We start from the raw sequence: 27,787 nt of genomic DNA, 5'->3' as shown, positions 1-27,787 counted from the left end.
GACATTTAAATTTTTCTGTCCAGACATTTTAAAAAACAAACAATGCTACCTTCAGGGTCCAAATAATTGATGAGCGTTATCGTATCCCTTCAACGACTTCAGATGAATAACAGGCATAACAAACTTGGTCAATAAAAGTATGAAATTTGATATAAAACATCACTAGACATGATGATTTTACCATTTAAAATGTATTTCCTGCTCTCAAAGGCATTGTTTTATATGCAGAGATTAAGATTACCGTGTGTATTTTCTCGTAAACTAAGCCGGAAATAGCAATCAGCTGTGCACGCGTTTCCTCCCAATCTACTGGTGATTCAGTGAAAACGTACCCAGTGATACCACTTTAAAGAATTTTGATGCAATGGTAGGAAGAAATTGTATCTGAAATTATAATTTTATCAGGAAGAATATATTCCAATATCATGTTATTTTAGTTGCAGCTTCCACCATATATACTTAAAATTATAAGAACCATAAGCGTAGCACTTTGGTACATATGGTATGCAGGATATTTTTTGACGTATGAAACGATTTTGACCAGTCACCGTAGGAACTTCTCGCGCTACATGTATTTTGATTACGAAAACGTTATGTTGACATTTAATAGTCAAACTGCCTCAAATATGACTTTTAGCGAGTCATGGTACTGCATTTATGATATGTGTATCCATTCTCTTGCAACTAAAGTTCGTTTCAAGGCGTCAATAGCGGTAATCTGACTGTGGTTGCTGTAAATAACGGTGTTGTGCGATCTACCGATTACTTTGCATACGATTTCGCCGAAATTATTGTAAACATTATTATTATTATTGAATGAAATATTGAATAATATTGATCAAATATATTGCAAACTCTAGTCCAGATAAAAAGTGAACAATTCCTTTTATTACCAGATATTATATAATGATAGGATTAAATTGCGTTCTTCAGTTCGGATTTGTTGACTTGTATTTCCGTTGTTACATGACCGCGGTGATCAGCTGATAATGTTTTCTGAGATGGGGGAAAACATTGTGTCATTGGAAAACTTGAGTTTACTAAAAATGTTAGTAAATTTTGGGAGCCATGCTTTACCATGCTATAACCGAAGCGCTCAATAACGAGGGAACACTGTACGTAACAACTTGTAATGTGTGTGAAAAGTCGTACGAAAATACGCTATTTGAAGGGGGCGAGGCCTAAATGCAAATGTCCGATTGGGATTTTAAATTTTCCGGACCCCTGGAATGGACAGATGCAACACTATAAACAGACTTCATACCAGTTGATAAACAAGACATGTTCAAAGCAAATGGTGTAAAGCTGTTTACCGATGTCTATGAAAATGTAGTCCTTGTGATTATTTTCTGCATATATTCGTATGAATTAAGGAAGAAATCATGTTTTCGTATTTTAGTTGCAAATCTGTAACAAATCCGAAAAAATATAGGACATTTGGCAGCTATGTTTGTGGCATACCATGGATATCGACAAGAAATCCAGTCAACTTGACATAATGAACTCACAGTGAGTGAATGAGTTGGGTTTAACGGCTCTTTGAACATTATTCCTGTCATATCACAGTGTGTCAGCTTAATGTGGGAAGAAAGCCCAAAGTGATGCAGGTCTTAGACATTTACCACTAAGGTAAAACAAACCCGCGAGCACGGGTATGGTGCTGACAAACCTAGAAACATAATCGGGGCGAAATGGGATTTGAACCCATAATGAACTCACAGGTGTTGTTTGATCTCCAGGTTGGCCTTGCGGTACTTGCCTCCAAGCTGTTGTTTCTGTGTGTCAAGGAGACGCTGGAGCTTGCCAACCTCACTCTGCCAACAACACATTCACATCAACAGTCCCAGATGCAAACACAAAATCTAAAATGCTGTGAACTAGGTTGTTGGGAGGATGGGTTAGACAGCTGTATTGCGTCTCGTAGTCACTCCATAAAAGGACCTTTATCAGGGCAAATCTAGGATTTACACCTACAATTAGCAAATCCTGTCGAGACTAAGAGGTGTAATTCAGCACACCATATTGCAAATAGAAATGTTGAAAATATATATAAATATGAAACAGTTTCTTTTCAATAAAAAGTCAAAGGATTTTTGCAGTAACAAATTTTTTTAACAGGCTGATGGAAAAAATTAAAGCTCCTCAAAAGTTAAACCGCATTTATAATTTATTATTGTTCCTACCTGTAGTATGTCAACCTGCTCCTGCTTAGCTTTAGCAGCTGACTGGTTGCCATGGAGACCCGCCTCCAGCTCCTGCACCTGCCCAGTCAAGGTCATCACTCTTTCCCGCTCCATCTGCAGCTCCGACTCCACTCTGGCCAGTCGTGCCAGCTGCTCAGCTGTCTTCTCTTCCAGGCTATGCTGCAGCAAGAACCAAGCATGTGTACAGACGGGACACACATTCTATACTCAAAGGCAATACCATGACCATTTGTTACTATTCAATGTTTAATGTAATATTTTAGAAACTCCACTATTTTTCTTTGCTGTTTATCAATTAAGCCAAAGATGGTCCTCACAGGATTTCTAAGGATTATTCATGTCTTAACTATATTACTTATTGACTATATTATTTATTATGAGAAAGTCCACCTTCTTCTTCTTTGTGTTCTCGAGATGGGATTTCTGTGATTCCGACCTCTGCTCCAGGAGTTTTCTGTTCATGACTTCCTCTGCCACTTGACCTTTAACCTCCTCAAATGACCTCTCCAAGCTCTTCTTGTCTGCATCAAGTTCATCTCGTTTCTCGGCAACATCTCTCAAGGACATCTCAACAGAACGATGATTTGCCTCCGCCTGCGACAGAATTTCAGAGTAGCTTGCCCATATGCACATACATGTACCAAGCACAAAGATCTAAACACCAAGTCATAGGTATGCACAAATCATTAACAAAAAAGGAATGAGTCGAAGGTAAGCTATTTCTTGAATTTTTCCGTTTACAGATTTGACTGATCACAACCAAATGTACAGAGTTATGTCTCTTTGGCAGCCCATCACGGCAGATACTGCACATGGCAATCTATCGCAACACAATTTTTACTGGCAACAATCCAGTGTATTATTCTGTACTGTTTCAATTCATCTACTGTAGTACAAGATTACTTGACAGTCAATTTACGTGCTTCGAACATGTATTGCATACATGGATACAAAACCTTCCTAATCATTCAAAAACATGACAACCCACTAACAACAGCATGTGTTTTGAAACGACTCTATGGAGTTAATTGACATTGAAGATTATGGAACTATTTGCTGTGTACATTGTCATACACCCACAACCTTTGAGAGGACTCACTTAAACCTTAGGGTTAGTAACAAGGCACTGGTTATTGTTCAATGTGGCAATATTGCAGCTCTATGATGTTGGCCTGTACATACTCCAGTCTGGACCAGACAAACCAGTGATTCATAATGTGATCAACATTCCACTCTGCCAGGGTACCATGACACATTATCAACAAAGTCTCCAATTCACATTAGTCACCTCTTATGATAAGCTTGCTTGGGAGCTATTCTTACCCGGAATCCACACGGCGAAACAAAAGTTTGACCTGTAAGTATTTCATGGTATGTCAGTTTAAGGAGTGACGCAGGTCATAGACAGTTCCTGAAACTACTGACCACAACTATGGTGCTGTATCTGCTATTCAAACAAAAGATCCTGACAAGACTACGGTATGCTACTCTGAACAGTACCGGTAGATTATAAGGCGACAGTGTTCCCAACATCCCTTGAACAGCTGCATCACAGCCATACCCACAGCACACACCATACAACCACGATACATCTCTGACAATTGTCCAAGGATGGTAGCTCACCTGGTTGAGGGCCTCCCTGAGATGAGCCAACTCGCCTTCATGCTGCGTCTTGAGTTCACTGATGGTGTGTTTGAGGTGCAGCACCTGGCCGGCGGTGGAGTCGGTGTGAGTCCGCAGCTGCTCTTGGGCACTGAGGTAGTTCATCTGCGTCTTGGCCAGACTCTCCTGCAGTTAACACAGTGGACAAGTCAACATAGAGGACAACAGTTACATGCAAAGCATATGCAGAACTACATTTCTAGGAGCTAAGAGTCTCCAGCATCTAGTCATATAGCAATGTCAATTTGCACTGTGTTTACACAAAATCCTCCTGGTTTCCTGTGTCCTGGTAAACAAGACGCAGAAATTAACCAGTTTGTGTTTAACTTAACTTTCGTGTGGTTAATTGATGCTTGTTCTAATCATATAATGCAATCAGATCTATCATTTTGTTTCATGATAGCCACTTAGGTAACATTAGCCTGAGTAGTTACGAAGCTGTGAAATTGCTAAACTATGTAAATATTAGTCTCTTTAAATCTACACAGATATATAATATGAACACATGGGTAGACGTATCATGTGTAATATCGTCAGGGTAGGTTTGTGATGCAAGACACATCAGTAGATCATGGCCTCATCCCACTACTAACCTGTAGCTGAGAGTGGGTCTCCTTCATTCCCAAGATCTCAGTTCTATTGGCCTCCAGCAGATACTTGGTCTCCTCAGCAGCTGACTCCATCTTCTCAACCTTCACCTCTAAAGACTTTTTCTCTCTGAAGGTCAAGGGCAAAAGTTCACATTATCCATTTTATAAATGAGAGCCAAATGTATCATAGACCTTGAAAATCAAGTTATTACATGTATGTTGGAGCTATGAAGCTTGAAAAGTACTCACCGAGTGACATCTTCCAGTTGTGTCAGAGTCCGACCGAAGGCGTTGAGTTGCACATCCTTCAGTCTCAGCTTCTCATTCAGCTCACTGATCTCCTCCCTAGGATTAAACATGGAATATTACCAATAACGATTAAAAGATGGAGTGTCTGAACTTCAGATGATTGGGCATTTCCATAAGTCTCAAAGCTGTTTAAACAGTTGAAGAAATAAGTCACATGCCAAATATTTTTTAACTTCAACGTAAGACTTCAGTCTACACAAACACAATTCCTATTAACCCTTAGATGGTGTGTCATGACTATTGTCATGCAGGAAGCAGGGGTGCATCCATTTCCATTTGATTTAAAGTCAAAACAAAGGACATATTCGGATTATCAGAATCACATACTTCACTGTGATATGAAACTACACAATCCTGATGGATTTTTCACCAACATATGAAAAGGAGGCTGTTTTGCAGTGATAGAAATTGGTACTAGTCCCATAATCTTTACCAAACTGCTCAACAGTCAGTTCAGGTATCCTAAGGACTAGTTGAAATTTGCCATTACTAAGGAGTTTGCTATATGTTATCATTATGAGGACTAGTGGACTAAAAATGTAAGTTTCTGTCGCTGGATTTTGCATCAGTGCATCAAGTACAGGTCATGCCGAAAACCATAAGACTGGTGTTCTTGCAAACAAAAAAATTAAAAAAGAGGATCAACTATGACATTATGCTGAAGTTTGCATATATTGAGTCAAACTATTCACTAGATCAAGAGTGCAAGAGGATGAGTGTATATTCCTACTTGTAAGTCTTCAGATCTCTTTCTATGGATTCCCGTTCCTGGTCCATTCTGGTCCGCTGCAGTGTTGCATCTCTCTTCACCGCCTCTAGCTTCCGCTCACACTCATCCTTCACGTCACACATCTTCTTCTCCTTCTCCCCCAGCTGCCGACACACATCCTGGTAGTCTGGGAGGCAGGAATGCAGGGCATTAAGGGTGTGATGGTTAATACATGCAGGATATTAGGGGTGTCATGATTACCGGTACTCAATGCAGGGTATTAGGTGAGTCATGGTAATGAATTCAGGGTATTAGGATTGTCATGGCAATGAATTCAGGGTAATAGGATTGTCAAGGTAATGAATTCAGGGTATAAGGGGTGTCATTGTAATCAATGCATGACATTAGGAGTGTCATGGTAATAAATGCATGACATTAGGATTGTAATGGTAACCAATGCAGGGAATAAGGATTGTAACGATAATCAATGCAGGGTATTAGGATTGTCACGATAATCAATGCAGGGCATAAGGGGTGTCATGGCAATCAATGCAGGGCATAAGGATTGTCACGGTAATCAATGCAGGGTATTAGGATTATCACGGTAATCAATGCCGGACATAAGGATTATCACGGTAACCAATGCAGGTTATTAGAATTGTCACGGTAATCAATGCAGGGTATTAGGGGTGTCATGGTAATCAATGCAGGACATTAGGAGTGTCATAGTAATCAATGCAGGACATTAGGATTGTTATGGTAATCAATGCAGGGTATTAGGAGTGTCATAGTAATCAGGGGTATAAGGGGTGTCATGGCAATCAATGCAGGGCATAAGGATTGTCACAGTAATCGATGCAGGGTATTAGGGGTGTCATGGTAATCAATGCAGGACATAAGGATTGTTATGGTAATGAAGGAAGGGCATTAGGATTGCCATGGCAATCAAAGCAGGGTAAAAGGATTGTCACGATAATCAATGCAGGGTATCAGGATTGTCATGGTAATCAATGCCGGGTATTAGGATTATCACGGTAACCAATGCAGGGTATTAGGATTGTCATGGTTATCAATGCAGGACATAAGGAGTGTCATGGTTATCAATGCAGGGTATAAGGATTGTCATGGTAATGAATTCAGAATTTTAGGGGAGTCATGGTAATGAATGCAGGGTATTATGTGAGTGAGTGAGTTGGGTTATTTAACGCTGCTTTTAACAGTATTCCAGTTATATCAAGGCGTGTCAGCTTAAGGTGGGAGGAAAGCCTGAAGTGATGCAGGTCTCAGACGTGTACCGCTTTGGTGAAACCCATGAAATGAGGTATGGTGCTGAAAAACCTACAAACATAATCGGGGTGAACCATTGTTCAAACCCACAATCACAGGTTTCTAGTGTGTCCAAGGGACGCAACTCTGCACAGCGAATTGTGTTGCCTTAGACGACTGATGCTGGATCCATGACCACCGGACCCTGTGAGTTGATGTAGCCTTTTACGGCAAGCATGGGTTGCTGAAGATCTATTCTAACCCAGGTCTCACAGTGTGTAAGGAGAAACTAACCATGGTTACCACGTATGCAGAGCCATACTTCTACAGATTGTTGTGTGGCAAAAAGAGGTCACGTGGTACATGTATATAGAATCCAGTTTCTGCCCTACCCACAGTCAGGTATGTTGATAGAGAGCTATCAAACATGTGTCTGACTCACTATAATTACAAAGGTCCTTTCTTACCCTGGAAGATTGCTGTCTTCTCCTTCTTGAGCTGCTCCAGATTGTCTCTGTGAGCCAGGTTCTGGCCGCGCTGGCTGTCGTGGTCTGCCTGGAGTGAGTTCAACTGTTCCTGCAGGCTCCTCTCCGATGCTTCACATGACGAAACTTCCTCCTGTGCAACACAATCAGTTCACAGCGTGTTAGCCTAATGTGGGAGGAAAGCCTGAAGTGATGCAGGTCTCAGATGCATACTGCTATGATGCTGACAAACTAGAACCATAATCAGGGCGAACCAGGATTCGAACCAACGGTCATAACTTTCTGGCATACCCAAGGAACACAACTCCCCACAGCGAAATGCGGCATCTTAGATGACTGGGCCACCCGTGCCTTCTAACACTGAGTGACTGTGAACAGTTAATCGTTGGTTTGAATTGAAGATCGGTATATCACAGCTATTTTTAGACATCTCGTAATAGTTGCATCTGAAGATGACAAACCAGTGGCTGGTGGCACAATCCAGTTATCAGGTAGTGATGACACTGTCTGTCCAGCCATACACCGAATCTACCCCTTCCTCATTTCAGTTGGCAATTACAACAAGACGACTTGGAATCCCCAAACATCTCAACAAAAACAGACCTGGTTTTCAGGTTCTTGAAAAGTTAAAGACTGTTCCTCAAAGTTTCAACTGTCAGAAGTCTACATCAAAGAACTGGATCATATCAGTAATAATATTACTTTGTGGAACAGGGCCTGGTCGAGGTAGAAAGTTTTGATAGAAAATCAAAGAAAAGCCTTCACTGGTAAAGTAAATTACAAGTCACTCTACGCCAAGTCTCTTTGAAAAGCTGATATGGAAAAAAAACATTGGTTCATTCAAAGTTAAGCATCTTTACATTTTCTGGGGTAAACAAAGGGGGGTCCAGGAGTCCTTGAACGTTGCTCTTATATTTATTTTATCTTGGGACCCCCTAAAACGTTTGACATTAAGGCTATAACAAGGACCTCAAGGTTAATTCCAAACATGGTCTGTGAACGTACGAATACATCGTCATGTGTAGATATGTGCAGCTTTGTTTGACACAACATCTTTACTAACCTTGAGTTGCTCACACTGCTTTCTCTCAGCGTCCAGGTTATTGAGAAGCATGTTCTGCTCACGTTGCAGCGTATCTAACTTATGTTGGGTGGACACAAGTTCCTCCTTCTTCTTGGCATAGTTCCCCCGCTCACCAGCCAGCTGGGGGAAATATCCACAAAACACTTAAAGTCAATTGTAAGTACTTTAAGTCAAAACAAGTTCTACATTCTTAAGTTCATCAGCAAAATATCAATATCAATAAATCATTAAAATGAGTTTTGTTGAAACCTAAAACATATGCTACCACGTATACAGGCACACACATCATCACAGCATTGATATTCGAAGGTATGTATGACAGGTACAATTGGTCTTTTCCCGTTCACACAGATCCTAGGATGTATGTATTTGCCCACCGATGCCTGCTCCATCTCCAGTCTGTTCTCCAGCGAGTGACTGATTGACGTCAGTTTCTGGACCTCCTCCTTCAGCTGGTCGACCTTCACCTTCAGCTGTTGGTTCTCCGTGTCAAGGTAGGTGTTTTCCCGCTTGGCCTGGCGTAAATCTGTCTCCAGACTGGCGATGTGGCCCTGTCTCTCGTTCAGCTCCTGCACAGTGTCACGCTGACTCGACTCGGACTTCTCCATCTAGATAAGAAATGTGTGAAGATGTACATATTTAAAAATATCAGACCGTTTTTTTTATAATAGAAATGGAAATTGTTTGCTGGCTAGATAATACGTTATCAGAAACGTACTTATTAGGGAACTTTACAGCCTCATTACAGGAAGCGAAGGAGTGAGTGAGTGCCTTGTACTTTTTCACAACTTCTGACAACTCAGCCTAAAAACTCTGAGTGGGGACAGTTGGGTAGCCCAATGGTTAAAACGTTTGCTCATCATGCCAATGACCCGGGTTATATTCTTGACATAAGTACAATGTGTGAAACCCATTCCTGGTGTCACCTGCTGTGATATTGCTGGAATATAGCTAAAAGCGGAGTAAAACCATACTCACTCACTCCTATGAGTGAAGCATTTGTACCCAATCTTGACCTACTTTTTTGATGACTTCTGACACCTCAGCCTACCTCCTGTGGGTGAAGCATTTGTACCCAATCTTGACCTACCTTCTTAATGACTTCTGACACCTCAGCCTTCCTCCTGCGGACGAAGTCTCTTTCCCGCTCGATGTCCCGAGTCAGTTCTTTGTTCTCATGCTGCAGGGTCGACTTCTCCCGGGCCATGTATGTGTTGAGCTCCACTGTTGCTGTCTTTTCTTTCATCTACAATATCAGAAATACAATACATTTACCACTTTGGTGAACCCATGAGCACAGGCAGAGATGCAGACTGCTTCATTCTTGTGTCTCTGTACAGGATCTACCATATTCTGGGCTAGTTATACTTTCAGGGTGAGGCTGATGATCTAACTGTTTCATCAATCATAATGTTCGTGGTCATGCCATTGTAAAGTCTACCAAAGATTGGAAATATAACATACATCTGATTGTCCCACCATGGATCTGAGTCCTACATTAATGGTCAGAGTCTGCTGTGTTTAACAACCCAAAGTAATTCAATTATATCACAACATGACAGTTAATCACAACCAGACAGAATTGAACCCACAATCATGGGATGATGACAAGGTTAAGGGATGAAGATACATAGCAACTTATTAAGCTTGTTGTGTACCTTCTGGAGGAGCTGGCTGCTGAGGGAGCGGACGTCCTCTTGGTTGTATTGGTTCTCCTGGCGGAGTAGCTCAACACGATGCTGCAGGAAGCCTGTCTCCATCTGCTGACGACTACAAACACATCAGAGTCAGAACATTATTGTCGAACACCAGAACTAGTAAAATTCTAGATCTTTTTTACATTTGTATTCTCATCCTGCATGAATCTATGAAAACTGAGGCAACTGCAAAGAAGCTCATGTTATTTACCTGATCTTATCATTGAGGGACATGGATTCCTTCTCCCTTCCTCCCACAAGCAGACGAAGAGACATCAGTTCTGACAGCATCTGTTCACAGCAATCAAAAGATTCACTTATAAATCTATGACGAACATTAACAGCATCAGTAAGCCTCAGGCTGTGTCCACTCTTTGCCAAAGAGTGTTATGGACAGTGACAAAAATGCCATTTAATGTTCAACAGTATTTCAACAGAAATGTACCTGTTTGTCCTGTGCTGTCTGTGGCTCAGGGTAGGCTGTGTTGAAGTTGTCATGCTGCTTGCTGGCCTCCATCTGGAACTTGTGCACCACCTCCTGCAGCCGGCTCTCTAGCTTGACCAGGTCCTCCTCTGCCTGACCCTTCTCATCCAGCAGACTATTCCTCTCCTCACTCAGCGCCTACCACAGTCATATAGAGTAAGGGTGAACCGCTTTATTTCAATTAGGATGACATTTTGGAGTAGGTTCTAACACTGTTATCGCCATTATCAAGCAAGTGTCAAATCACAGTTAATCTTAATAAACTATCTCATCTTACTAATGTTACTTTAAAACAACAGATTGAAATTTTAAGTATCATATAACATGTGAACTTGTAATTCAGGTATTTTGGCCAGAGGCTGATTTATGAACACGACTGAGAGAGAGTGACACAGACCTGGAGCTGCTGATGCAGCTGCACCTTCTCCGCTGACATCTGGCAGGATGTGGTCCTCTCCCTCTCCAGGTCCTCCCTCGCACGAGCCATCTCCGTCCTCTCCCCAGACAGCTCCTCCTCCTTACACTGCAGGACTGAGGCTGCATCCTGCAGGAACAGGTCAACACCCGGGATACTCAGATGTGGGAGCAATCATCATGCCATAATCTCATAATACCGACCAATTTGCTTGGTTATTCAGCATGAACATATGACATAGAAAATGAATTTGGTTTCTATCTATCAATAAACGACACAGTTTGAATTTAGAAACCAGTCCAAGATGCGAGGGATCTTGACCACCTTTATTAGGGGTTCAGATTAGTTCATTTTCATGAGTTTGACTGGTTATCTTCTGAAAGTCCTAAAGATCTTGTTGTTTTAATTTGGCAATGGCGTAAAAAATGTCCAAATACAATTTTCTAAAATAAAAAAAAATCCAAATGGAATTTGACTCCGGCATTTCAGTACTTTAAACTGACCAAATTGGTTGACACTAATCCATATTATTAGTTATTATCACGGAAACTGAAAACAAAAATCACAGGATGGCAGAAGTCAGATACTTAGCAACTGCAAGGGCTCTATGGCCTGTTGATCTTATGACCGCAATGTCAATAACTCAAATAGAGAAGGCAACATGTGTCAAAATAAGGGAACATCTTCTCAGAGAACGACATCCTTCTCTGTATTTCAAAGTGAATGTGGATGTATGATACATGCACAAGGAAAGCCACGTACCACCAGCTGTCCACGGACTTGATTCAGCTCATTCTCCAGTTCCTGTACTCGGACCTCCATGGCAGATCCAGCTTCTGGTGTAACCACATCGGCATCGGGATCCCGGGGCTGGCGTGCATGATGCAGCTCTCTCTCCACCGCCTCCCGCCGACTCTGCTCCTTGCTCAGCTCGAGCTGAATCATGTTGAACTGTGGGCACATCACAAATTCAACTCATGGACATGTTTACTTGTAGAGAATGACCCATTGACAGACTGACAACATGGCATAAATTATGATATATATTTATGTAGTGGAGTCTTGTGATAAATAAGTTGAGAAATATTCATGCAATAATTCTTTTATTGTTTCATGTAGCATTTGGGTAAAATGTGACAGTGAGTCAGGAATAAAAAAAGGTTGAACTAAGTGACGACTTTATCTGTTAATCTTCTGTTCTTTTTTTCAATTATCATCGTGACTTAGGATACAGGAACTGTTTTAATCATTTAAATCCTCTATAAATCAGCAATATTTATAAGGTTAAAGGATTTGCCTTGTGATACTAGGTTTAACATAATACAAATGAACAAAATCATCAGAAAAGATATATTCATGATATTGGCAGTATGGAAATGAGACACCCAAGTTACTCATCTTACAATGCAGTCATCAGGCAGGATGTCAAATAATACATCAGAGATATATTTTTGGACCATTTACATCAGAATTTAAAAATATTAATACAATAACATCTATGCCTCCATACCATTTATGAGGTTGCCCATGTCAGTTCCTACCTCTGCCCTGGATTGGTTCAGGGAGTTGGTGGCAGCATCAAGCGAGTACTTCACCAGCTGGAACTGCTGGAGCTGCTCCTCCTCCTTCCCACGCACCGTCTCCAGCATCTGCCCTCGCTGCATCACCTGCTGCTCCAGGCTCTCCACCTGCAACACCACACTGTCTCATAAAAACATCCGTACCTCATACAACAGTATCTCATACAGCTTCCATACCTCATACAACAGTGTCTCATACTGCTTCCATACCTCATACTACAGTGTCTCATACAGCTTCCCTACCTCGTATAACATTGTCTCATACTGCTTTCATACCTCATACTACAGTGTCCCATACAGCTTCCATACCTCGTACAACAGTGTCTCATACAGCTTCCCTACCTCGTACAACAGTGTCTCATACAGCTTCCATACCTCATACAACAGTGTCTCATATAGCTTCTATACCTCATACAACAGTGTCTCATACAGCTTCCCTACCTCGTACAACAGTGTCTCATACTGCTTCCATACCTCATACAACAGTGTCTCATATAGCTTCTATACCTCATACTAGTGTCTCATACAGCTTCCCTACCTCGTACAACAGTGTCTCATACTGCTTCCATACCTCATACAACAGTGTCTCATACAGCTTCCATACCTCGTACAACAGTGTCCCAAACAGCTTCCCTACCTCGTACAACAGTGTCTCATACAGCTTCCCTACCTCGTACAACATTGTCTCATACTGCTTCCATACCTCATACTACAGTGTCTCATGCAGCTTCCCTACCTCGCACAACATTGTCTCATGCTGCTTCCATACCTCATACTACAGTGTCTCATACAGGTTCTCTACCTCATACAACATTGTCTCATGCTGCTTCCATACCTCATACTACAGTGTCTCATACAGCTTCCCTACCTCATACAACATTGTCTCATGCTGCTTCCATACCTCATACTACAGTGTCTCATGCAGCTTCCCTACCTCGCACAACATTGTCTCATGCTGCTTCCATACCTCATACTACAGTGTCTCATACAGGTTCTCTACCTCATACAACATTGTCTCATACTGCTTCCATACCTCATACTACAGTGTCTCATACAGCTTCCCTACCTCATACAACATTGTCTCATGCTGCTTCCATACCTCATACTACAGTGTCTCATGCAGCTTCCCTACCTCGCACAACATTGTCTCATGCTGCTTCCATACCTCATACTACAGTGTCTCATACAGGTTCTCTACCTCATACAACATTGTCTCATACTGCTTCCATACCTCATACTACAGTGTCTCATACAGCTTCCCTACCTCATACAACATTGTCTCATACTGCTTCCATACCTCATACTACAGTGTCTCATACAGGTTCTCTACCTCATACAACATTGTCTCATGCTGCTTCCATACCTCATACTACAGTGTCTCATACAGGTTCTCTACCTCATACAACATTGTCTCATGCTGCTTCCATACCTCATACTACAGTGTCTCATACAGGTTCTCTACCTCATACAACATTGTCTCATGCTGCTTCCATACCTCATACTACAGTGTCTCATACAGGTTCTCTACCTCATACAACATTGTCTCATGCTGCTTCCATACCTCATACTACAGTGTCTCATACAGCTTCCCTACCTCATACAACAGTGCCTCTGCAGTAAAGTGTCACAGGGTCTCATACAGAAGAGTGTCTCGTACATCATCCTGTTTAGTACAGAACGGTGCCTCTGCAGCAGAGTGTCACAGTGTTTCATATAGAGCAGTGTCTTGTACAGCATCCCAATCAAGTACAGCACATTTACTTGCACAGAACCGTACCTCGTACAACAGTATCTCTGTAGCACAGTGTCTCATACAGCAGTGTCTCATACAACATTCGTACCTCGTACAACAGTGTCTCTGTACCATACAGCAGTGTCTCATACAACATCCGTACCTCGTACAACAGTGTCTCTGTAGCACAGTGTCTCATACAGCAGTGTCTCATACAACATTCGTACCTTGTACAACAGTGTCTCTGTAGCATACAGCACAGTGTCTCATACAACATCCGTACCTCATACAACAGTGTCTCTGTAGCACAGTGTCTCATACAGCAGTCTCATACAAGATTCGTACCTTGTACAACAGTGTCTCTGTAGCATACAGCACAGTGTCTCATACAACATCCGTACCTCGTACAACAGTGTCTCTGTAGCAGTGTCTCATACAACATCCGTACCTCGTACAACAGTGTCTCTGTAGCACAGTGTCTCATACAGCACAGTGTCTCATACAACATCCGTACCTCGTACAACAGTGTCTCTGTAGCACAGTGTCTCATACAGCACAATGTCTGATCCAGTATTTTCTCACACTGAACCAGCACATCAGTGGCTCATGTGCTCAAATCATACAGAATACAAAAAAACAAAACCCATTGAAATGACAACACAAACTCTGATTTATTGGGATGCTGGAAACATAAAAACAATTTGTTTTTCAGGCAATAACTTCTATGTCATACCTGTCCCTCCAGATCTGCAATGTGCTGTTGATGGAAGCCCAGATCCTGCCTCGTCTGCTGCAGTGCCATGTCCGACTCGTGGATCTGAGCTGTCATCTTCAGCATCTCACGCTCCTTCTGTGCCACCTCGCCCTCCAACATTCTCACCTACAAGACACAGTTACACTGTTCCAAAACTGATGTAACTACCTCACTCGACTTCTATGCCACCTCAGCCTCCAACAAGTTCAACTATTTTATTTTGGTACAAATAATGTAATATTGTCTTTATAAGATGAGCATACAAGACCCACCATAGTTTTACTAAATTGCGGTTGCGACTCGTGGCTCAACTTGCAGTTTGAGTTAAACCAAATTAGTCTTGGTTTACAGGCACCACTGCCTCTTCACAAAGTCTGCTGTTCATTTTTTTTTTATTTCCATTAAAGAAACACAAATCATTTAAATATTCCGGGTCCCAAACACACGACCCCGGCAGTGAAATGCAACAATAGTTAAAAACAATGCTATCCAATATAGCATGCAGTTACTTCCCTTTATTACTCGCTGGTGAAGAGATCACCCATTTAATAAACATACAGCTGTACTACACCTTATGTAATACCAAAGCATGTGCTATGTACAATGGGAACAAGTTTCACTAACAAATATTGAAAACTCCCAACATCCCTGGGCTTATTCAGCGACATTGCATGTAGACATGATAGATCACTGAGAGGAGTTTAAGCACACTCAATGACCCCAGCAACCTTGTTGCTGGGCTGACGTCACATCGCATTGTTTCGCCGGTGGATCTTGAAACAAAATTCCACAAATCTACGTCATATGGTATTGTGATGTGGTAGTAAAAAACGTTATCCACAAGGCAATCATACTGCACGACAGTGGTACATCTATGTAAAAGTATGGGAGTTACGATAACCTTAGCGCTATGACAGTTGTAAGGAACGGACCTGAATTCCAAATGGTATAAAAAAATGTCAACTTTTGAAGTGTTTGAAATATTATTCTCTTAAACTCAATTGGATAATGCTGTGGGTCACATAGATATCTCCCTATTCACAGTGAAATTTAAATATGAAATAAAATAATAAACTCGCTCACGCGTAATTCTAATTTTATCAAACGAGTGATTAGTACTGGTATCTGATGAGTTTATAAAATTGATATTACATGGAAGCTCATATAGTATTCTATATTCACACGCTCACTGCTTTTCTGTGCATCTCATGTTATGGTGACAGCGTCAATAGAAGTTTGTGTGTTTGTTTTGATGTTTTCAGGCTTGGTCAATGGAAACATGAAATTTATGATAAAACATCCCTAGACATGATGATTTACAAATTCAATGATATTTGTGTACTGTATGTCGGACAATGTTTTATATGCTGAGATCAAGAATATATGTGTATTTGTAAAATAAGTCAGAAATAGCAATCAGCTGTTCACACATTTTCTCTCTGATCTCAGGATGATTTAGTTTAAGAAATACTTAATATCATGGCCAATATCACAACTGAAAAGAAATGTCAATACAGTGATGGGAAAATCGAAGACTTTGTGTCTCTAACAACTAATGTTCGTTTCAAGACGAGTTCATGGTGAGTTGATGTGATTTGCCGATCAGTTCATACACGATTTTGCCGAAATTACTGAAAACAAAATTGAACGAAATCTTGGATAAAAGTAATATAATGGATTCCAAACATAAGTCCAGATACACAAAGAACACTTTTATAGCCAGATTGTGTAATAACAGGACTAACTTGTATACTTCAGTTCGGATTTGTTGACATGCTACTTCGTGTTGTGAAATACAATCGAAGCTCATCGTATGCATGCATTATGCACACCCTGGTAGTCAAATACTATATTCCAGTATTTAACTCATCAAGGAATACATTTATGTAGGGAGGCCCTTTCTCGGGTTGATAGTACACAACTGTGTATTTGGTTAAAAACTAGTTTGAACAACCCCCTCCAAAAAAGGCCACAGTCTGCACTATATTTTCAAATACCATTGCCTGAGAACAAATCTTTTGTTGTTTAAACCTAATACAACAAACACACTCTACTTTCTTTGCCATCTCAGCCTTCAAACACTCACCTACAAACTGCAATACTTCTATAGGAACAAAAATAATACAACCACCTCACACTCCTTCTGTGCCATCTAATCCTTCAACACACTCACCTACAAAAGACAGTAGGTCCACAGGAAGGAAACTGATTCAGCTAACAGATGCAGCATTATTATGCAATATTTATCAACGTAGCATTCAACGCCTGCTGTGTAGTGTACAACAGGTTAGTCACCTTGGCTTCAGTGATCCCAGCGGCCATCAGGTCCCTAGATCGGGACTTGGCGAGGGTCAGCTGCCTGCTGGCGTCCTCCAGCTGCTTCTCCAGGTGGTTCTTTTCCACTGTAGCACTGCCCAAGCGGTCACTCAGTGACTTGACCTCATTTTGCAAACTGCTGACCTGCATCAACAATATGACCATAAGTTTTACAGATAAGGATATCAGTTGAACACTGTTCACTCCTGAGTGACAGGGGCCCACTTGCACAAAGCCACCATAGCACTAAGACTATCATAAGCCTTTGTTAAATTTGTGACAGTTGTAGTGCTAAACCCACTTTGTGCAAGTTGGCCGTGGTTGGCTTGGTCAGCCTCTGATGGAGTATATACCTGCTTGTGAAGATTCAAAGCCCAAAGATACTAAGATAATCATAAGACATATGCAAGGAACAGGCATATCATGGTTGATTATTAAAAGGGCTACTTGGCTTTTCTTGTCCAGTAACATGTTACTTTCATCAAGTGACCTGACAGAGTTGTTATTTTATGAATCCCTTGTCAAGGAGACTTAACACGTTTGTACTTTGGTACATGCAAATTGCTTGTCATTAATCGCTGACTCCAAAAACTGCATTGGTCATTGCTGGTGAAATCTAAAACATTATGATTCATACAACAAATGTATGAAGGACACTTCCACCAGCGGCCTCTACAGTTAGCTACCTGAGCCGTGAGTTGGTCGATCTTGTGTTGCCTCCTGTTGTCAGAGTCGTCAGTTTTGCGGCTGTGGGCAATGTCCAGCTGCGACCTGGTCTCCAGCAGCTCCTGGTCCCGGGACTTCAGCTGTGACTGCAGTGTCTCTATCTCTGTCTGCATCTGCTGGGTGTTCCGCTGCAGCTGTGATGTCTGCCCTGTGAGGTTGTGGATCTCTAGCGTCAGGTGCTCCACACGAGCTGGAATGATCATAGCCAAATGTTATGATATTAATGCACACTTATAGTGTAATGTATCCACCCCCTAAAGCATGTGTAACTGGCCACAGTATTACCCTGGAAAATTCATTTGCAATTCAATCTTAACACTTTAGGAGTACACAACCAAAGCTGCCTGTTTTCTTGCATTAACATGACAATCTATCCCACCAGGTACCAATTTTGCTGCTCGATGAACAGGGGCAAAATTCAAACAAAGTCCCAAAGGATACACAACATACTGAACAACCTTTGCTTCAGGGTAGGACAGTACTGAAATCCTAGAAACTCACAAACGTCAAACTTGACTAGTCTTATCACCCATCGATCCACCAACTCAACAACGCTTTGTGACGTGTATACACACGGAAACACATGACTCCTTGTGCATCACAATTTCTTCATCAAGATAATAAATGAGAGTAAGATCTCATTTGAAACTCACCTTCCTGTTCTGCCGAGACTCTCTCTGCATTACAGTCAGGAACTGCTGAGGCCAGACTGAGTCGTAGCATGTCATTCTCTTTCTTCATGGCTTCCATCATGTCCTCCAGTGTCTGGAGCCGAGCACACGCCTCGTGCTTCTCCTTCACCAACACCGACAGCTGCCTGCAACACAGCAACATCAGAATTACCTCCCTTTGTATAGCCAGCGTCTAAGCTCTCACGGTATCATAACTGTCCAAACGGCAATTGCAAGATTCTTGAAAATGTAGTGACATGTGAATGTTTGTGCATGTCTGCAGGAACATCATAATAGTGAATAGGGAAAAAGTTTACTTCTGACTTAGCATTTTTCCCACATTAATCAGATTGGTTCGAGATTGCAGACCCATCTTCCCCCATACATTCTCACTAAACTTATTACATGATTGTTGAAATGAAATAGAAATTCAAATTTAACAAACAAAGAAAACAATTATAGCTCGCGGAAGAGTATTTCGGGGTAACAACATTCATTGCTTGTTTGTAAACATAATGGTCAGTTGGTTGCAAGTTCAACTCCATGCATGGCTGTAGGACGCCTAGCACAGTGGAGAACAATAAAAAAAAATCCTTAAATGAGTGAATGAATGAATAAATAACAATCCTTTGCTCGTGAGTTTCACAAGAGTTGTAAACATCTCAGAGCTGCATCTCCTTAAGCTTCATGGCACATTCTCCGTGCGCATTATACATGTAGTAATGAAATACTTGTCAAAGCTGTGGTTAAAAGTCCCCTAACACTTGTTTCTACAATCAAACTTCTATATAGTTAAAGCCCTGATATCCAAGACTCTGAGAAACTGATCCCAGGAATCCTCCAACACTCACTCCTTGTACATGTTCTCAAAGGCCATCTTCTCGGAGCGGATGTCCTCGATCTTCTCCTCGACATGATGCAACTTGTTCTCATATTCCCCCTTCATCTCTCGCAGGTTCTGAGAATAAACAGCATCACTGGCGTTAGTACCATGGCACACAATGCAATCATAGACCCATGCTTTCCCCCCTTTCCAGGTTTTCTAGGTAAATATATCAAGATGCAGGAGGTGAAAAAAACAGACAAATTCAATGTTTTACAATGTCAGTGATATAGTTTTGTAGTCACTGTACAACCCCAGTGAGAGGTCTTTAAGGACACAGCTGAAGTCAATCTATCAACACTATGTAGTCATACAGCCAAGAATAAAAAACTAAAGTCAAATTATCAAAGAAATGGTGTTTCATATCAAAACAAAGAGTAACGCAAAGAGGTAATTCCCATTTTCTGACAGGTTGTATATTTTTTGTATTTGCTGAAAATAAAGACACTGATATGGAAAGTAGAATGGTCTTTTTTATGGACGAATGTTACATCCATATTTGGTCAAAATATTTGAAAAAGCTACCTATCATAACCCCTAATGATATTTTTAGTGCAAATCTGATATCAATGTTAGCAATTTCCCAATATGCCTCAAAAGTAAAGTTGGAATTTCGGACATTATCACATCTAGCACAACAGAGCACCCAGTGAACCCATCTTTTTCATTTGTACAGTTAGTTAAATCATTTAGTTTTCATAATACCTGCCTTAGGAAATGTTAAATACTGAATGCAGGCCAGTAAACCTGAAAAGTGTTCAAAGAATCAGTAATGTCTGTGATGCTTGATCACAAGACTTTGTTCTTTTCTTCCCTGAAAAACTTAGCTAAACATAACTAACAAAAAAACTGAGAAGAAAGCATGATATTTCAAATAACAAGAAAAAACATAAACATAAATTGTTAGTATTTCAACAGATCTTAATGAGACAACAAAATCTATATCAGTTAAATTGATAACATTATTGCATATATGAGGACAGTAAATTTCACATAACTATTAAAAGAATATTATCATGAATTTCAATCAAGGTCAAATATTCTGTTCCGGCTATCATACAAACAAGCAGGCACAGTACACACATAGCTCGGCAGATATGTAACAATATAAGGCCAAGATGTTCACTTCTGGAAGAAAGCGTGAAAATTTGTACATAGGGGTTTTAGAGTATGCAGAATCCGATTTTAATGGGATCCACGCTGGCAAACCAATGGTTCCTACTCAAAATTGAGAAATTCAAGATGGCCGCCATCCATTTTACAAATTTCGATATATGGCCATAACTTTGGATCTATTCGACATAGAAACATGATCTAGGGGGCAAATTATAGATTTTCGGGGCCAAGGAATGCAATGAAGTAGTTTAAAATACTGTAAAGTGCATCCAGAACAAGATCCAAGATGGCCGCCATCCGTGTAACAACTAGTGTAAATGACAAATATGCCTTTTTGAAGGGTGAACGATTTTAATTAAAACTCCATCCAAACATTAATTTATAAATCTCTCTTCATTTATTTTTCAGGAAAATCATATCCATAGTACACCTGGTGAATGGATGTATAAGCATTAATTTTATGATGTGCTTAATTTGAAGAATTTGACAACATGCATCCTGATCAGCATTCAGCTGAAACTTTTGCTATAGATTTCTGATAAATATTGAAACGAACTTAACGAACGTTACGATTCTTTTCAGGAATCGAGATTTTAACAGGGTTCATTAGACTGTAGAATGAGCGTTGAAGACTTGTCCAATACAACCAAGCTATATGGAGCGATGGCGACAAAGAAAATAAAACTTGACAGTACTTCTGCCCATCACCCGGTATTTACCCAAACAGACTGGACGCTGTGTGCCCTGTGCCAGAAAAGTTCAACTGAACCCCTGAGAGACCCGTCCCAATGCAAGAATGTAAATCAGTCCAAAGGCTATGAATCGTTAGCTGAGCACATCGAGGAGCTACACTCACTTGGTGCCCTGCCGATGAACATACAGTTGTCACGTTTGGATGACGGTCAAGGTATCGCTGCAACCCTCTTTCAAAACAATGCAAGATGGCACAAAAATTGCTACACAAGGTTTAACCAAGATAAAGTTGAGCGTGCTCGCAAGAAGGCTGCCAAACTAGAGGATCCTAAACCGGAGACTTCTCCACTCAAAGGTAGACTGCGTTGTGCGTTTCCTGGAACCTCCTGCCAAGCTAAAGAAAATCTCTGCTTCTTTTGCGATGAAAAAGTGGAGGATGATTATCATACAGCAGCCACACCACGAATGGACATAAATGTTCGCAAGAAGGCAAATGAGCTTCGTGATACCCCACTACTAGCAAAGCTGTCCTCTGGAGACATGACTGCAATAGATGCCATATACCACAAACAGTGTTTGACTGACTACAGCAATAGACATCGTGCACACATCAGGAAAATGGAATCGAAGGAAAATTCAGATCTAGCCCCTGATGCTATAGCATTCGCAGAATTGGTGTCCTACGTTGAAGAGACTCGTCAGGTGGGTGAGCATACAGAACACTTATTCAAGCTGTCAAGCCTCGACTCTACAGATCACGACTTGAACAACTTTGCGGCGATATGTCAGGGCGCACAAACTCAACTCGTCTGAAGGAGAAGCTTCTAACACGAATTCCTGACTTAGAAGCACATAAAAGCAAGTATGAGGTCATGCTCACGTTTAAGAATGACGTCGGAAATACCTTATTGGAGGCCAAGAAGCAGGACCCCGAGAGTGATGCTGTTGTACTCATGAGAGCTGCAAACATAATCAGGAAGGAGATCTTTCAGAAACACTACAAGTTCACGGGATCATTGATAGACGAGCAGTATGAGGATAATCCAATTTCCCTAATTGCGTTGGTTCAGATGATTCTTGGAGGTACAAACATCCAAAACCAGATGGAAAACAATCATGTTGTGAAAACAGCTGCAATATCAATAGCTGAGTTGCTCACATTCAACACTCTGAAAGGTAGCAGGAAAGAAGCCACTGCTTCACAGACTCGACACAGCCTGGAACGAGAAACCAGACTTCCTTTGTACCTTGGGTTGCTGATCCACAACAAGACCAGAAAGCGTGACTTGATTGACACTCTTTTCGAGAAGGGATTGTCTGTATCGTATGACCGAATACTACAGCTGGCCACAGATGTAGCAAACAGTGCATTGACCTCGTTTGAAAATGTTGGGGCTGTGTGCCCCACAGCGCTGAGAAAAGATCTCTTCACAACAGGCAATCTCGACAACATAGATCACAATCCTTCATCAACTTCAGTACAAACTGCGTTCCATGGAACTGCCATCTCTCTGACACAGCATGTTACGAATGAATGTGCAGGCACAGAGCTCCAGAACAAACCTCTCATAGACAAGGACACACCAAGGACAAAGAAGATCAAGCCAATCATGGAATCGTACAGTACTGTCCCGCCAGCTGCATTCCCAACCGATAACCCTATACCATGCAAGACAGAGGGACAAGCGGTCCCCCAAACGTCTCCAGTCAACCCAGATGAGCTGCAGCTCTCATGGGCACAGGCAGTTGAGAAGCTGTTGGAGAAACCTGAATTGCAATCAGAAGATAACATCTCTTGGTCTGCACATTTTGCAGCTTCACAAGATTCCTGCCCCAGACCACCGGCGATATCTGGGCTCATGCCATTATTCCGTGATAATGCACATTCTTTGGCGATGGTAAAGCATGGCATGGATGTAATCGCTAAAGCTACCGAACATGTGCATCCTGGACAAGTCCCAATATTGACTGTTGATCAGCCGCTGTATGCCATCGCAAAGAAGATCCAGTGGACCTGGCCAGCTGCCTATGGCGAAGACAAGTATGTGGTGATGATGGGTGGATTGCATATAGAGATGGCGTTCCTGAAAGTTCTAGGAGATTGGCTAGATGGCAGTGGATGGTTGGTTGTACTGACGACTGCGAACGTTACCACCGATGGTAGGGCTGATGCTCTTAGAAAGGGCTCATTCACGGCACGTTCTCAGTGGGCTCATCAAGTAACAGCTGCTGCACTGTTTTGTTTACGTAGCCAAGCCTACATTTCATACAAAGCAGAAGCAGAGGCGGAAGCGAGGCCTGTGATGCCATTCGAAAACTGGTGCACACACATGGAGATGCATCATCCGCAGTTTCGGTACTGGAACAAAACCTTCAAACTTGAGGTTCTCTTCCTCCATTTCATGCAATCACAGCGTGAAGGAAACTTTGAGCTCTACATTGGCACATTAGGAAAAATTGTGCCATGGATGTTTGCCATGGATCACTTCCACTATGCGAGGTGGTTGTCTGTTCACGTGCGAGATCTGATGCAGTTACAGCGTGAATGTCCAGCAGTGTGCAATGAGTTAAAAAAAGGACACTTTGTGACACAGAAAACAACTCATCGCTTCTCCATGATGGCTCATGACCATGTACACGAGCAGCTCAATGCTGTGTTGAAAGGGGATGGTGGAATAATCGGCATCACTGAAAATGAAGCAGCCCTCAGGCGGTGGATGATTGCAGGTCCTGAGATGGCCAGGATCATACATGAGGTTGAAGTGAGCACATCTCAGAAGACAACCAACAATGATCGACACCATGAGCAAACTCTGACCACACAAAAGAAATTTGCAACAAATGTCCAAAGCGTGATAGATGTTCTACATGAATTGGGTAATCCCTTCACAGAAACGAGCTCTGATCTCCTCACTCTGGACACGAAGGTCATCATGTCTGATCAAGTCGTCAAGAACTTCTCAGAAGCGAGGAAATAGGTAGAACTCAGTACAACACCTTCGTTGATTTGCGAGTTGTGAAGAAGGAGAAGCCTTTCAATGACACTATTCCAAAAAATAACCTCCAGTTGTTCAAGTCAGGAGAACGGAAAGTCTCCTCAAAGATAAAGTCCAAAATGTCCAACTTGAAGAGCGACCTGCAGCTATTTTCGCGAATGTACATCTCTTGTCAAGCACGAAATGGTGAAATGGACGTGTTCTTCCAGCATGAAAACCACTCTTGGCCACCGTCTCTCGCTGAAAACAACATGATGCGTCTCGGAGAAAAATCTGACTTGCTAAAGTGTCTGGAACCACTAGCACCACGTCCACAGACCACACCTACTGTGGACGTGAAGATCTTTGATGGTGCTGCCCTCGTCCACACGTTGGATGCGAAGACTGCCACAACAAATGTGAAAACGTTCAAAGACTATGCAGAGTATGTCTTTGTCCCGTATCTGAAGAGGCAGCTTGTACATGCTGCACGGGTAGATGTTGTATGGGATACCTACATGGCTGACAGTCTGAAAGCGTACACCAGAGAGGGCCGAGGAACAGGAGAAGCTCTTCGTGTGTCTGAGAAAACACGACTTCCACACAACTGGAAAAGTTTCTTGCGAGTCGACAGCAACAAGACAGAACTCTTCAAGTTTCTAGCCACAGTTATTGAATCTGAAGCAACAGCAACAGGGAAGATACTGATCACAACCAAGGGTCAGAGTGTAACCTCATCCACACCACTAGATACTTCTGACCTACAGCCATGCTCACACGAAGAGTCAGACTACCGAATGATGCTCCATTGTCTCCATGCGTACAAACATGGCATGAAGAAGATAATGTTATATGCCACTGACACGGACGTACTGGTTCTTGCCATTGTGACTGCAATCGACATGGAAGATTGTGAACTTTGGTTAGCTTTCGGACATGGTGCCCATTTCCGTTACATTGGAGCTCATATTGTTGCCAGTGAGATGGGCAATGATTACTGCAGAGGCTTGCCATTCATGCATGCATTGTCAGGCTGTGACACGGTGTCGTCATTCTGCTCCATCGGTAAGAAGACAGCCTGGGAAGTATGGAAGTCACATCCCCAAATCAACGACGTATTTCATCGGTTGTCAGATACGCCAGATGAGGTGACAGACGCTGACATGAAAGAACTCGAGAGATATGTGGTCCTGCTCTACTCTCGCACATCACAGCTCACTGAAGTGAATGAAGCTAGGAAGCAACTGTTCTCCTACGGTAATCGGAAGCTGGAGAACATCCCGCCGTCATGTGCAGCACTGCTACAACATGTCAAGCACATCTGGGGACAGGCTCTAAAGGCCAGTCCTACTCTTCCAAGTCCTTCCGAGTGGGGATGGAAACTGGACAGCGACGGAATCTGGGTGCCGTTATGGAGTACCCTCCCTGAAGCATCAAAGGGGTGCAGAGAACTCATCAAGTGTGCCTGCAAATGCTCCAAAGCCAGTCTCCCCTGCACACAGCTCTGCTTTTGTGGTGGACAGTGTACTACAAGGGACATTGAGTGAAGGACCTCTTGCAGACATCGAGTGAAGGAGTTCTTACAAAAAGAGAACACTTGTTTTTTTAGAATTAGGTGGAATCCAACAACTTTTAAGTTTATAGGTTGCTTGTATGGTAGCATCACATCAGAAAAAAAAGTTTTGTTTGATTCTTGATTCTTGTTTTTTTACATGTATTAGCGTTGTCATGCCCACAAAATATTTTCAAAATCTTCCAGTTGCAACAACTTTATTCACATGTGCTGATGACAAAAAAAAAATCAATAAAAGCTTTGTTTTAAATTATGGTTAAACTTAATACATTCTATGTTCAATCTCAATTCTGAGTGGGAATCAAATTACAGCTATGGAGAGATATCGAAATTCGTAAAATGGATGGCGGCCATCTTTGATCGGTTTTAAACTATTTTATTGCATTCCTTGGCCCCGAAAACCTATAATTTGCCACCAAGATCATGTTTCTATGTCAAATAGATCCAAAGTTACGGCCATATATGGAAATTTGTAATACAGATGGCGGCCATCTTGGATTTCTCAATTTTGAGTGGGAACCATTGGTTTGCCAGCATGGATCCCATTAAAATCGGATTCTGCATTCTCCATAACCCCTATGTACAAATTTTCATGCTTTCTTCCAGAAGTGAACATCTATTTGACATATCTGCCCAGCTAACATGGCTTACATGGCAAATGATTTTCTTTCAAAGAGGCATAGTTAAGAATTCCACCTAAAACATGAAAGGTGACTAATTTTCTAAGCAGGCCCATATTGCAGGTTCACACTGGGTGTATATATACTGTACAACATACCAGGAACCAAGGTGTTATGGAACGGGTAATACATACATAGATGGCAGGTATTGGAACAGATAACAGATGTAGAGGTACAGCACCACATCGCTGACAAACACAGGTTTGTAAAACAACAAATATCAGCAGCAGAAGCACGTTGGCTTACAATCAGCAGAAAGTAAATTGTTTTTGTTTGTTTGTTTATTGTTTAACGCCAAACTAAGCAATTTTCCAGCTATATGACGGCAGTCTGTAGATAATCGAATCTTTACCAGACAATCCAGTGATTGACATCATGAGCATCGATCCAGGCAATTGGGATACTATGATATGCATCAACCAAGTCAGTGAGCCTGACCACCATTAGTCGCCTCTTACGACAAGCATTGTCACCGTTTACGGCAAGAATGGGTTGGTGAAGACCTGTTCCACCCCAGATAATCAAGGTCAGAAAGTAAATAAATACAAAGAGATATGAGAAAGATTTGAGAATGGCATATCTAGGTTGTTGTTGTTGTTGTTTATTGTTGTTGTTGTTATGCTTGTGTGTGACATGCTATTTATTGGGAGGCTGCCTCATCAAAAGTCACAAGTAGATTTTGGGTGAAGAAATTTCAGCATATATGAAATGATCCAAACTCTGGTTGACCCACTGCCCACACAATAAAAGAAACATTGATGCTGTCCACAACCTGGTACTCAACAATAGGCACATTACACTGCCTGAGTTAAAAGAGATGCCATGTTTCTCGTATGGGTCAATAGAAGCAATCCTTCATGAACTTCATCATATGTCAAAAGGTCGTGATGGGTTCCTTAGCACGCTATCCGATGAAATTTAGGCTAAGCAGATCACCACCTCTAATGCCCTGTTAACCCGATACCATCACAACCAACAAGTGTTTCATTGGCTGAGTGAGTGAGTGAGTGAGTGAGTGAGTGAGTGAGTGAGTGAGTGAGTGAGTGTGGTTTTACGCCGCTTTAGCAATATCACGGTGGGGGACATCAGAAATGGGCTTCACAAATTGTACCCATGTCAGGAATTGAATGCGGGTCTCCGGCATGACGAGCGAATGCTTAGCACTGTGGTTATAATAACTCTT

The 27,787-nt window shown here is 41.8% G+C and overlaps 1 protein-coding gene across 4 annotated transcripts in view; it reads right to left on the bottom strand.

Moving 5' to 3' along the window:
• Window positions 1-27,787, bottom strand: part of LOC124115575 (myosin-9-like) — a 76,868-nt gene that overhangs the window by 8,728 nt on the left and 40,353 nt on the right. For all 4 annotated transcript variants that reach the window (XM_048392031.1, XM_048392032.1, XM_048392033.1 and 1 more), the window contains 22 exons: window positions 19,536-19,642; window positions 18,667-18,830; window positions 17,974-18,203; window positions 17,267-17,431; window positions 14,951-15,097; window positions 12,447-12,593; window positions 11,668-11,856; window positions 10,888-11,034; window positions 10,452-10,628; window positions 10,218-10,297; window positions 9,968-10,079; window positions 9,400-9,555; window positions 8,687-8,917; window positions 8,289-8,429; window positions 7,208-7,358; window positions 5,496-5,661; window positions 4,706-4,801; window positions 4,460-4,583; window positions 3,828-3,992; window positions 2,595-2,798; window positions 2,184-2,363; window positions 1,720-1,814 (listed from right to left, as the gene is read on the bottom strand). In XM_048392031.1, the coding sequence (XP_048247988.1) occupies window positions 1,720-1,814; window positions 2,184-2,363; window positions 2,595-2,798; window positions 3,828-3,992; window positions 4,460-4,583; window positions 4,706-4,801; window positions 5,496-5,661; window positions 7,208-7,358; window positions 8,289-8,429; window positions 8,687-8,917; window positions 9,400-9,555; window positions 9,968-10,079; window positions 10,218-10,297; window positions 10,452-10,628; window positions 10,888-11,034; window positions 11,668-11,856; window positions 12,447-12,593; window positions 14,951-15,097; window positions 17,267-17,431; window positions 17,974-18,203; window positions 18,667-18,830; window positions 19,536-19,642 (3,374 nt within the window). The remainder of the gene's footprint in view (window positions 1-1,719; window positions 1,815-2,183; window positions 2,364-2,594; window positions 2,799-3,827; window positions 3,993-4,459; window positions 4,584-4,705; window positions 4,802-5,495; window positions 5,662-7,207; window positions 7,359-8,288; window positions 8,430-8,686; window positions 8,918-9,399; window positions 9,556-9,967; window positions 10,080-10,217; window positions 10,298-10,451; window positions 10,629-10,887; window positions 11,035-11,667; window positions 11,857-12,446; window positions 12,594-14,950; window positions 15,098-17,266; window positions 17,432-17,973; window positions 18,204-18,666; window positions 18,831-19,535; window positions 19,643-27,787) is intronic.

The sequence above is a fragment of the Haliotis rufescens genome, unplaced genomic scaffold, assembly GCF_023055435.1.
Source record: "Haliotis rufescens isolate VD_foot unplaced genomic scaffold, xgHalRufe1.0.p SCAF_106, whole genome shotgun sequence".
In the NCBI taxonomy this organism is placed as follows: Eukaryota; Metazoa; Mollusca; class Gastropoda; order Lepetellida; family Haliotidae; genus Haliotis; species Haliotis rufescens.
Note: the sequence above shows the minus strand (reverse complement) of the source record. Positions and strands in the feature narration are given on the sequence as shown.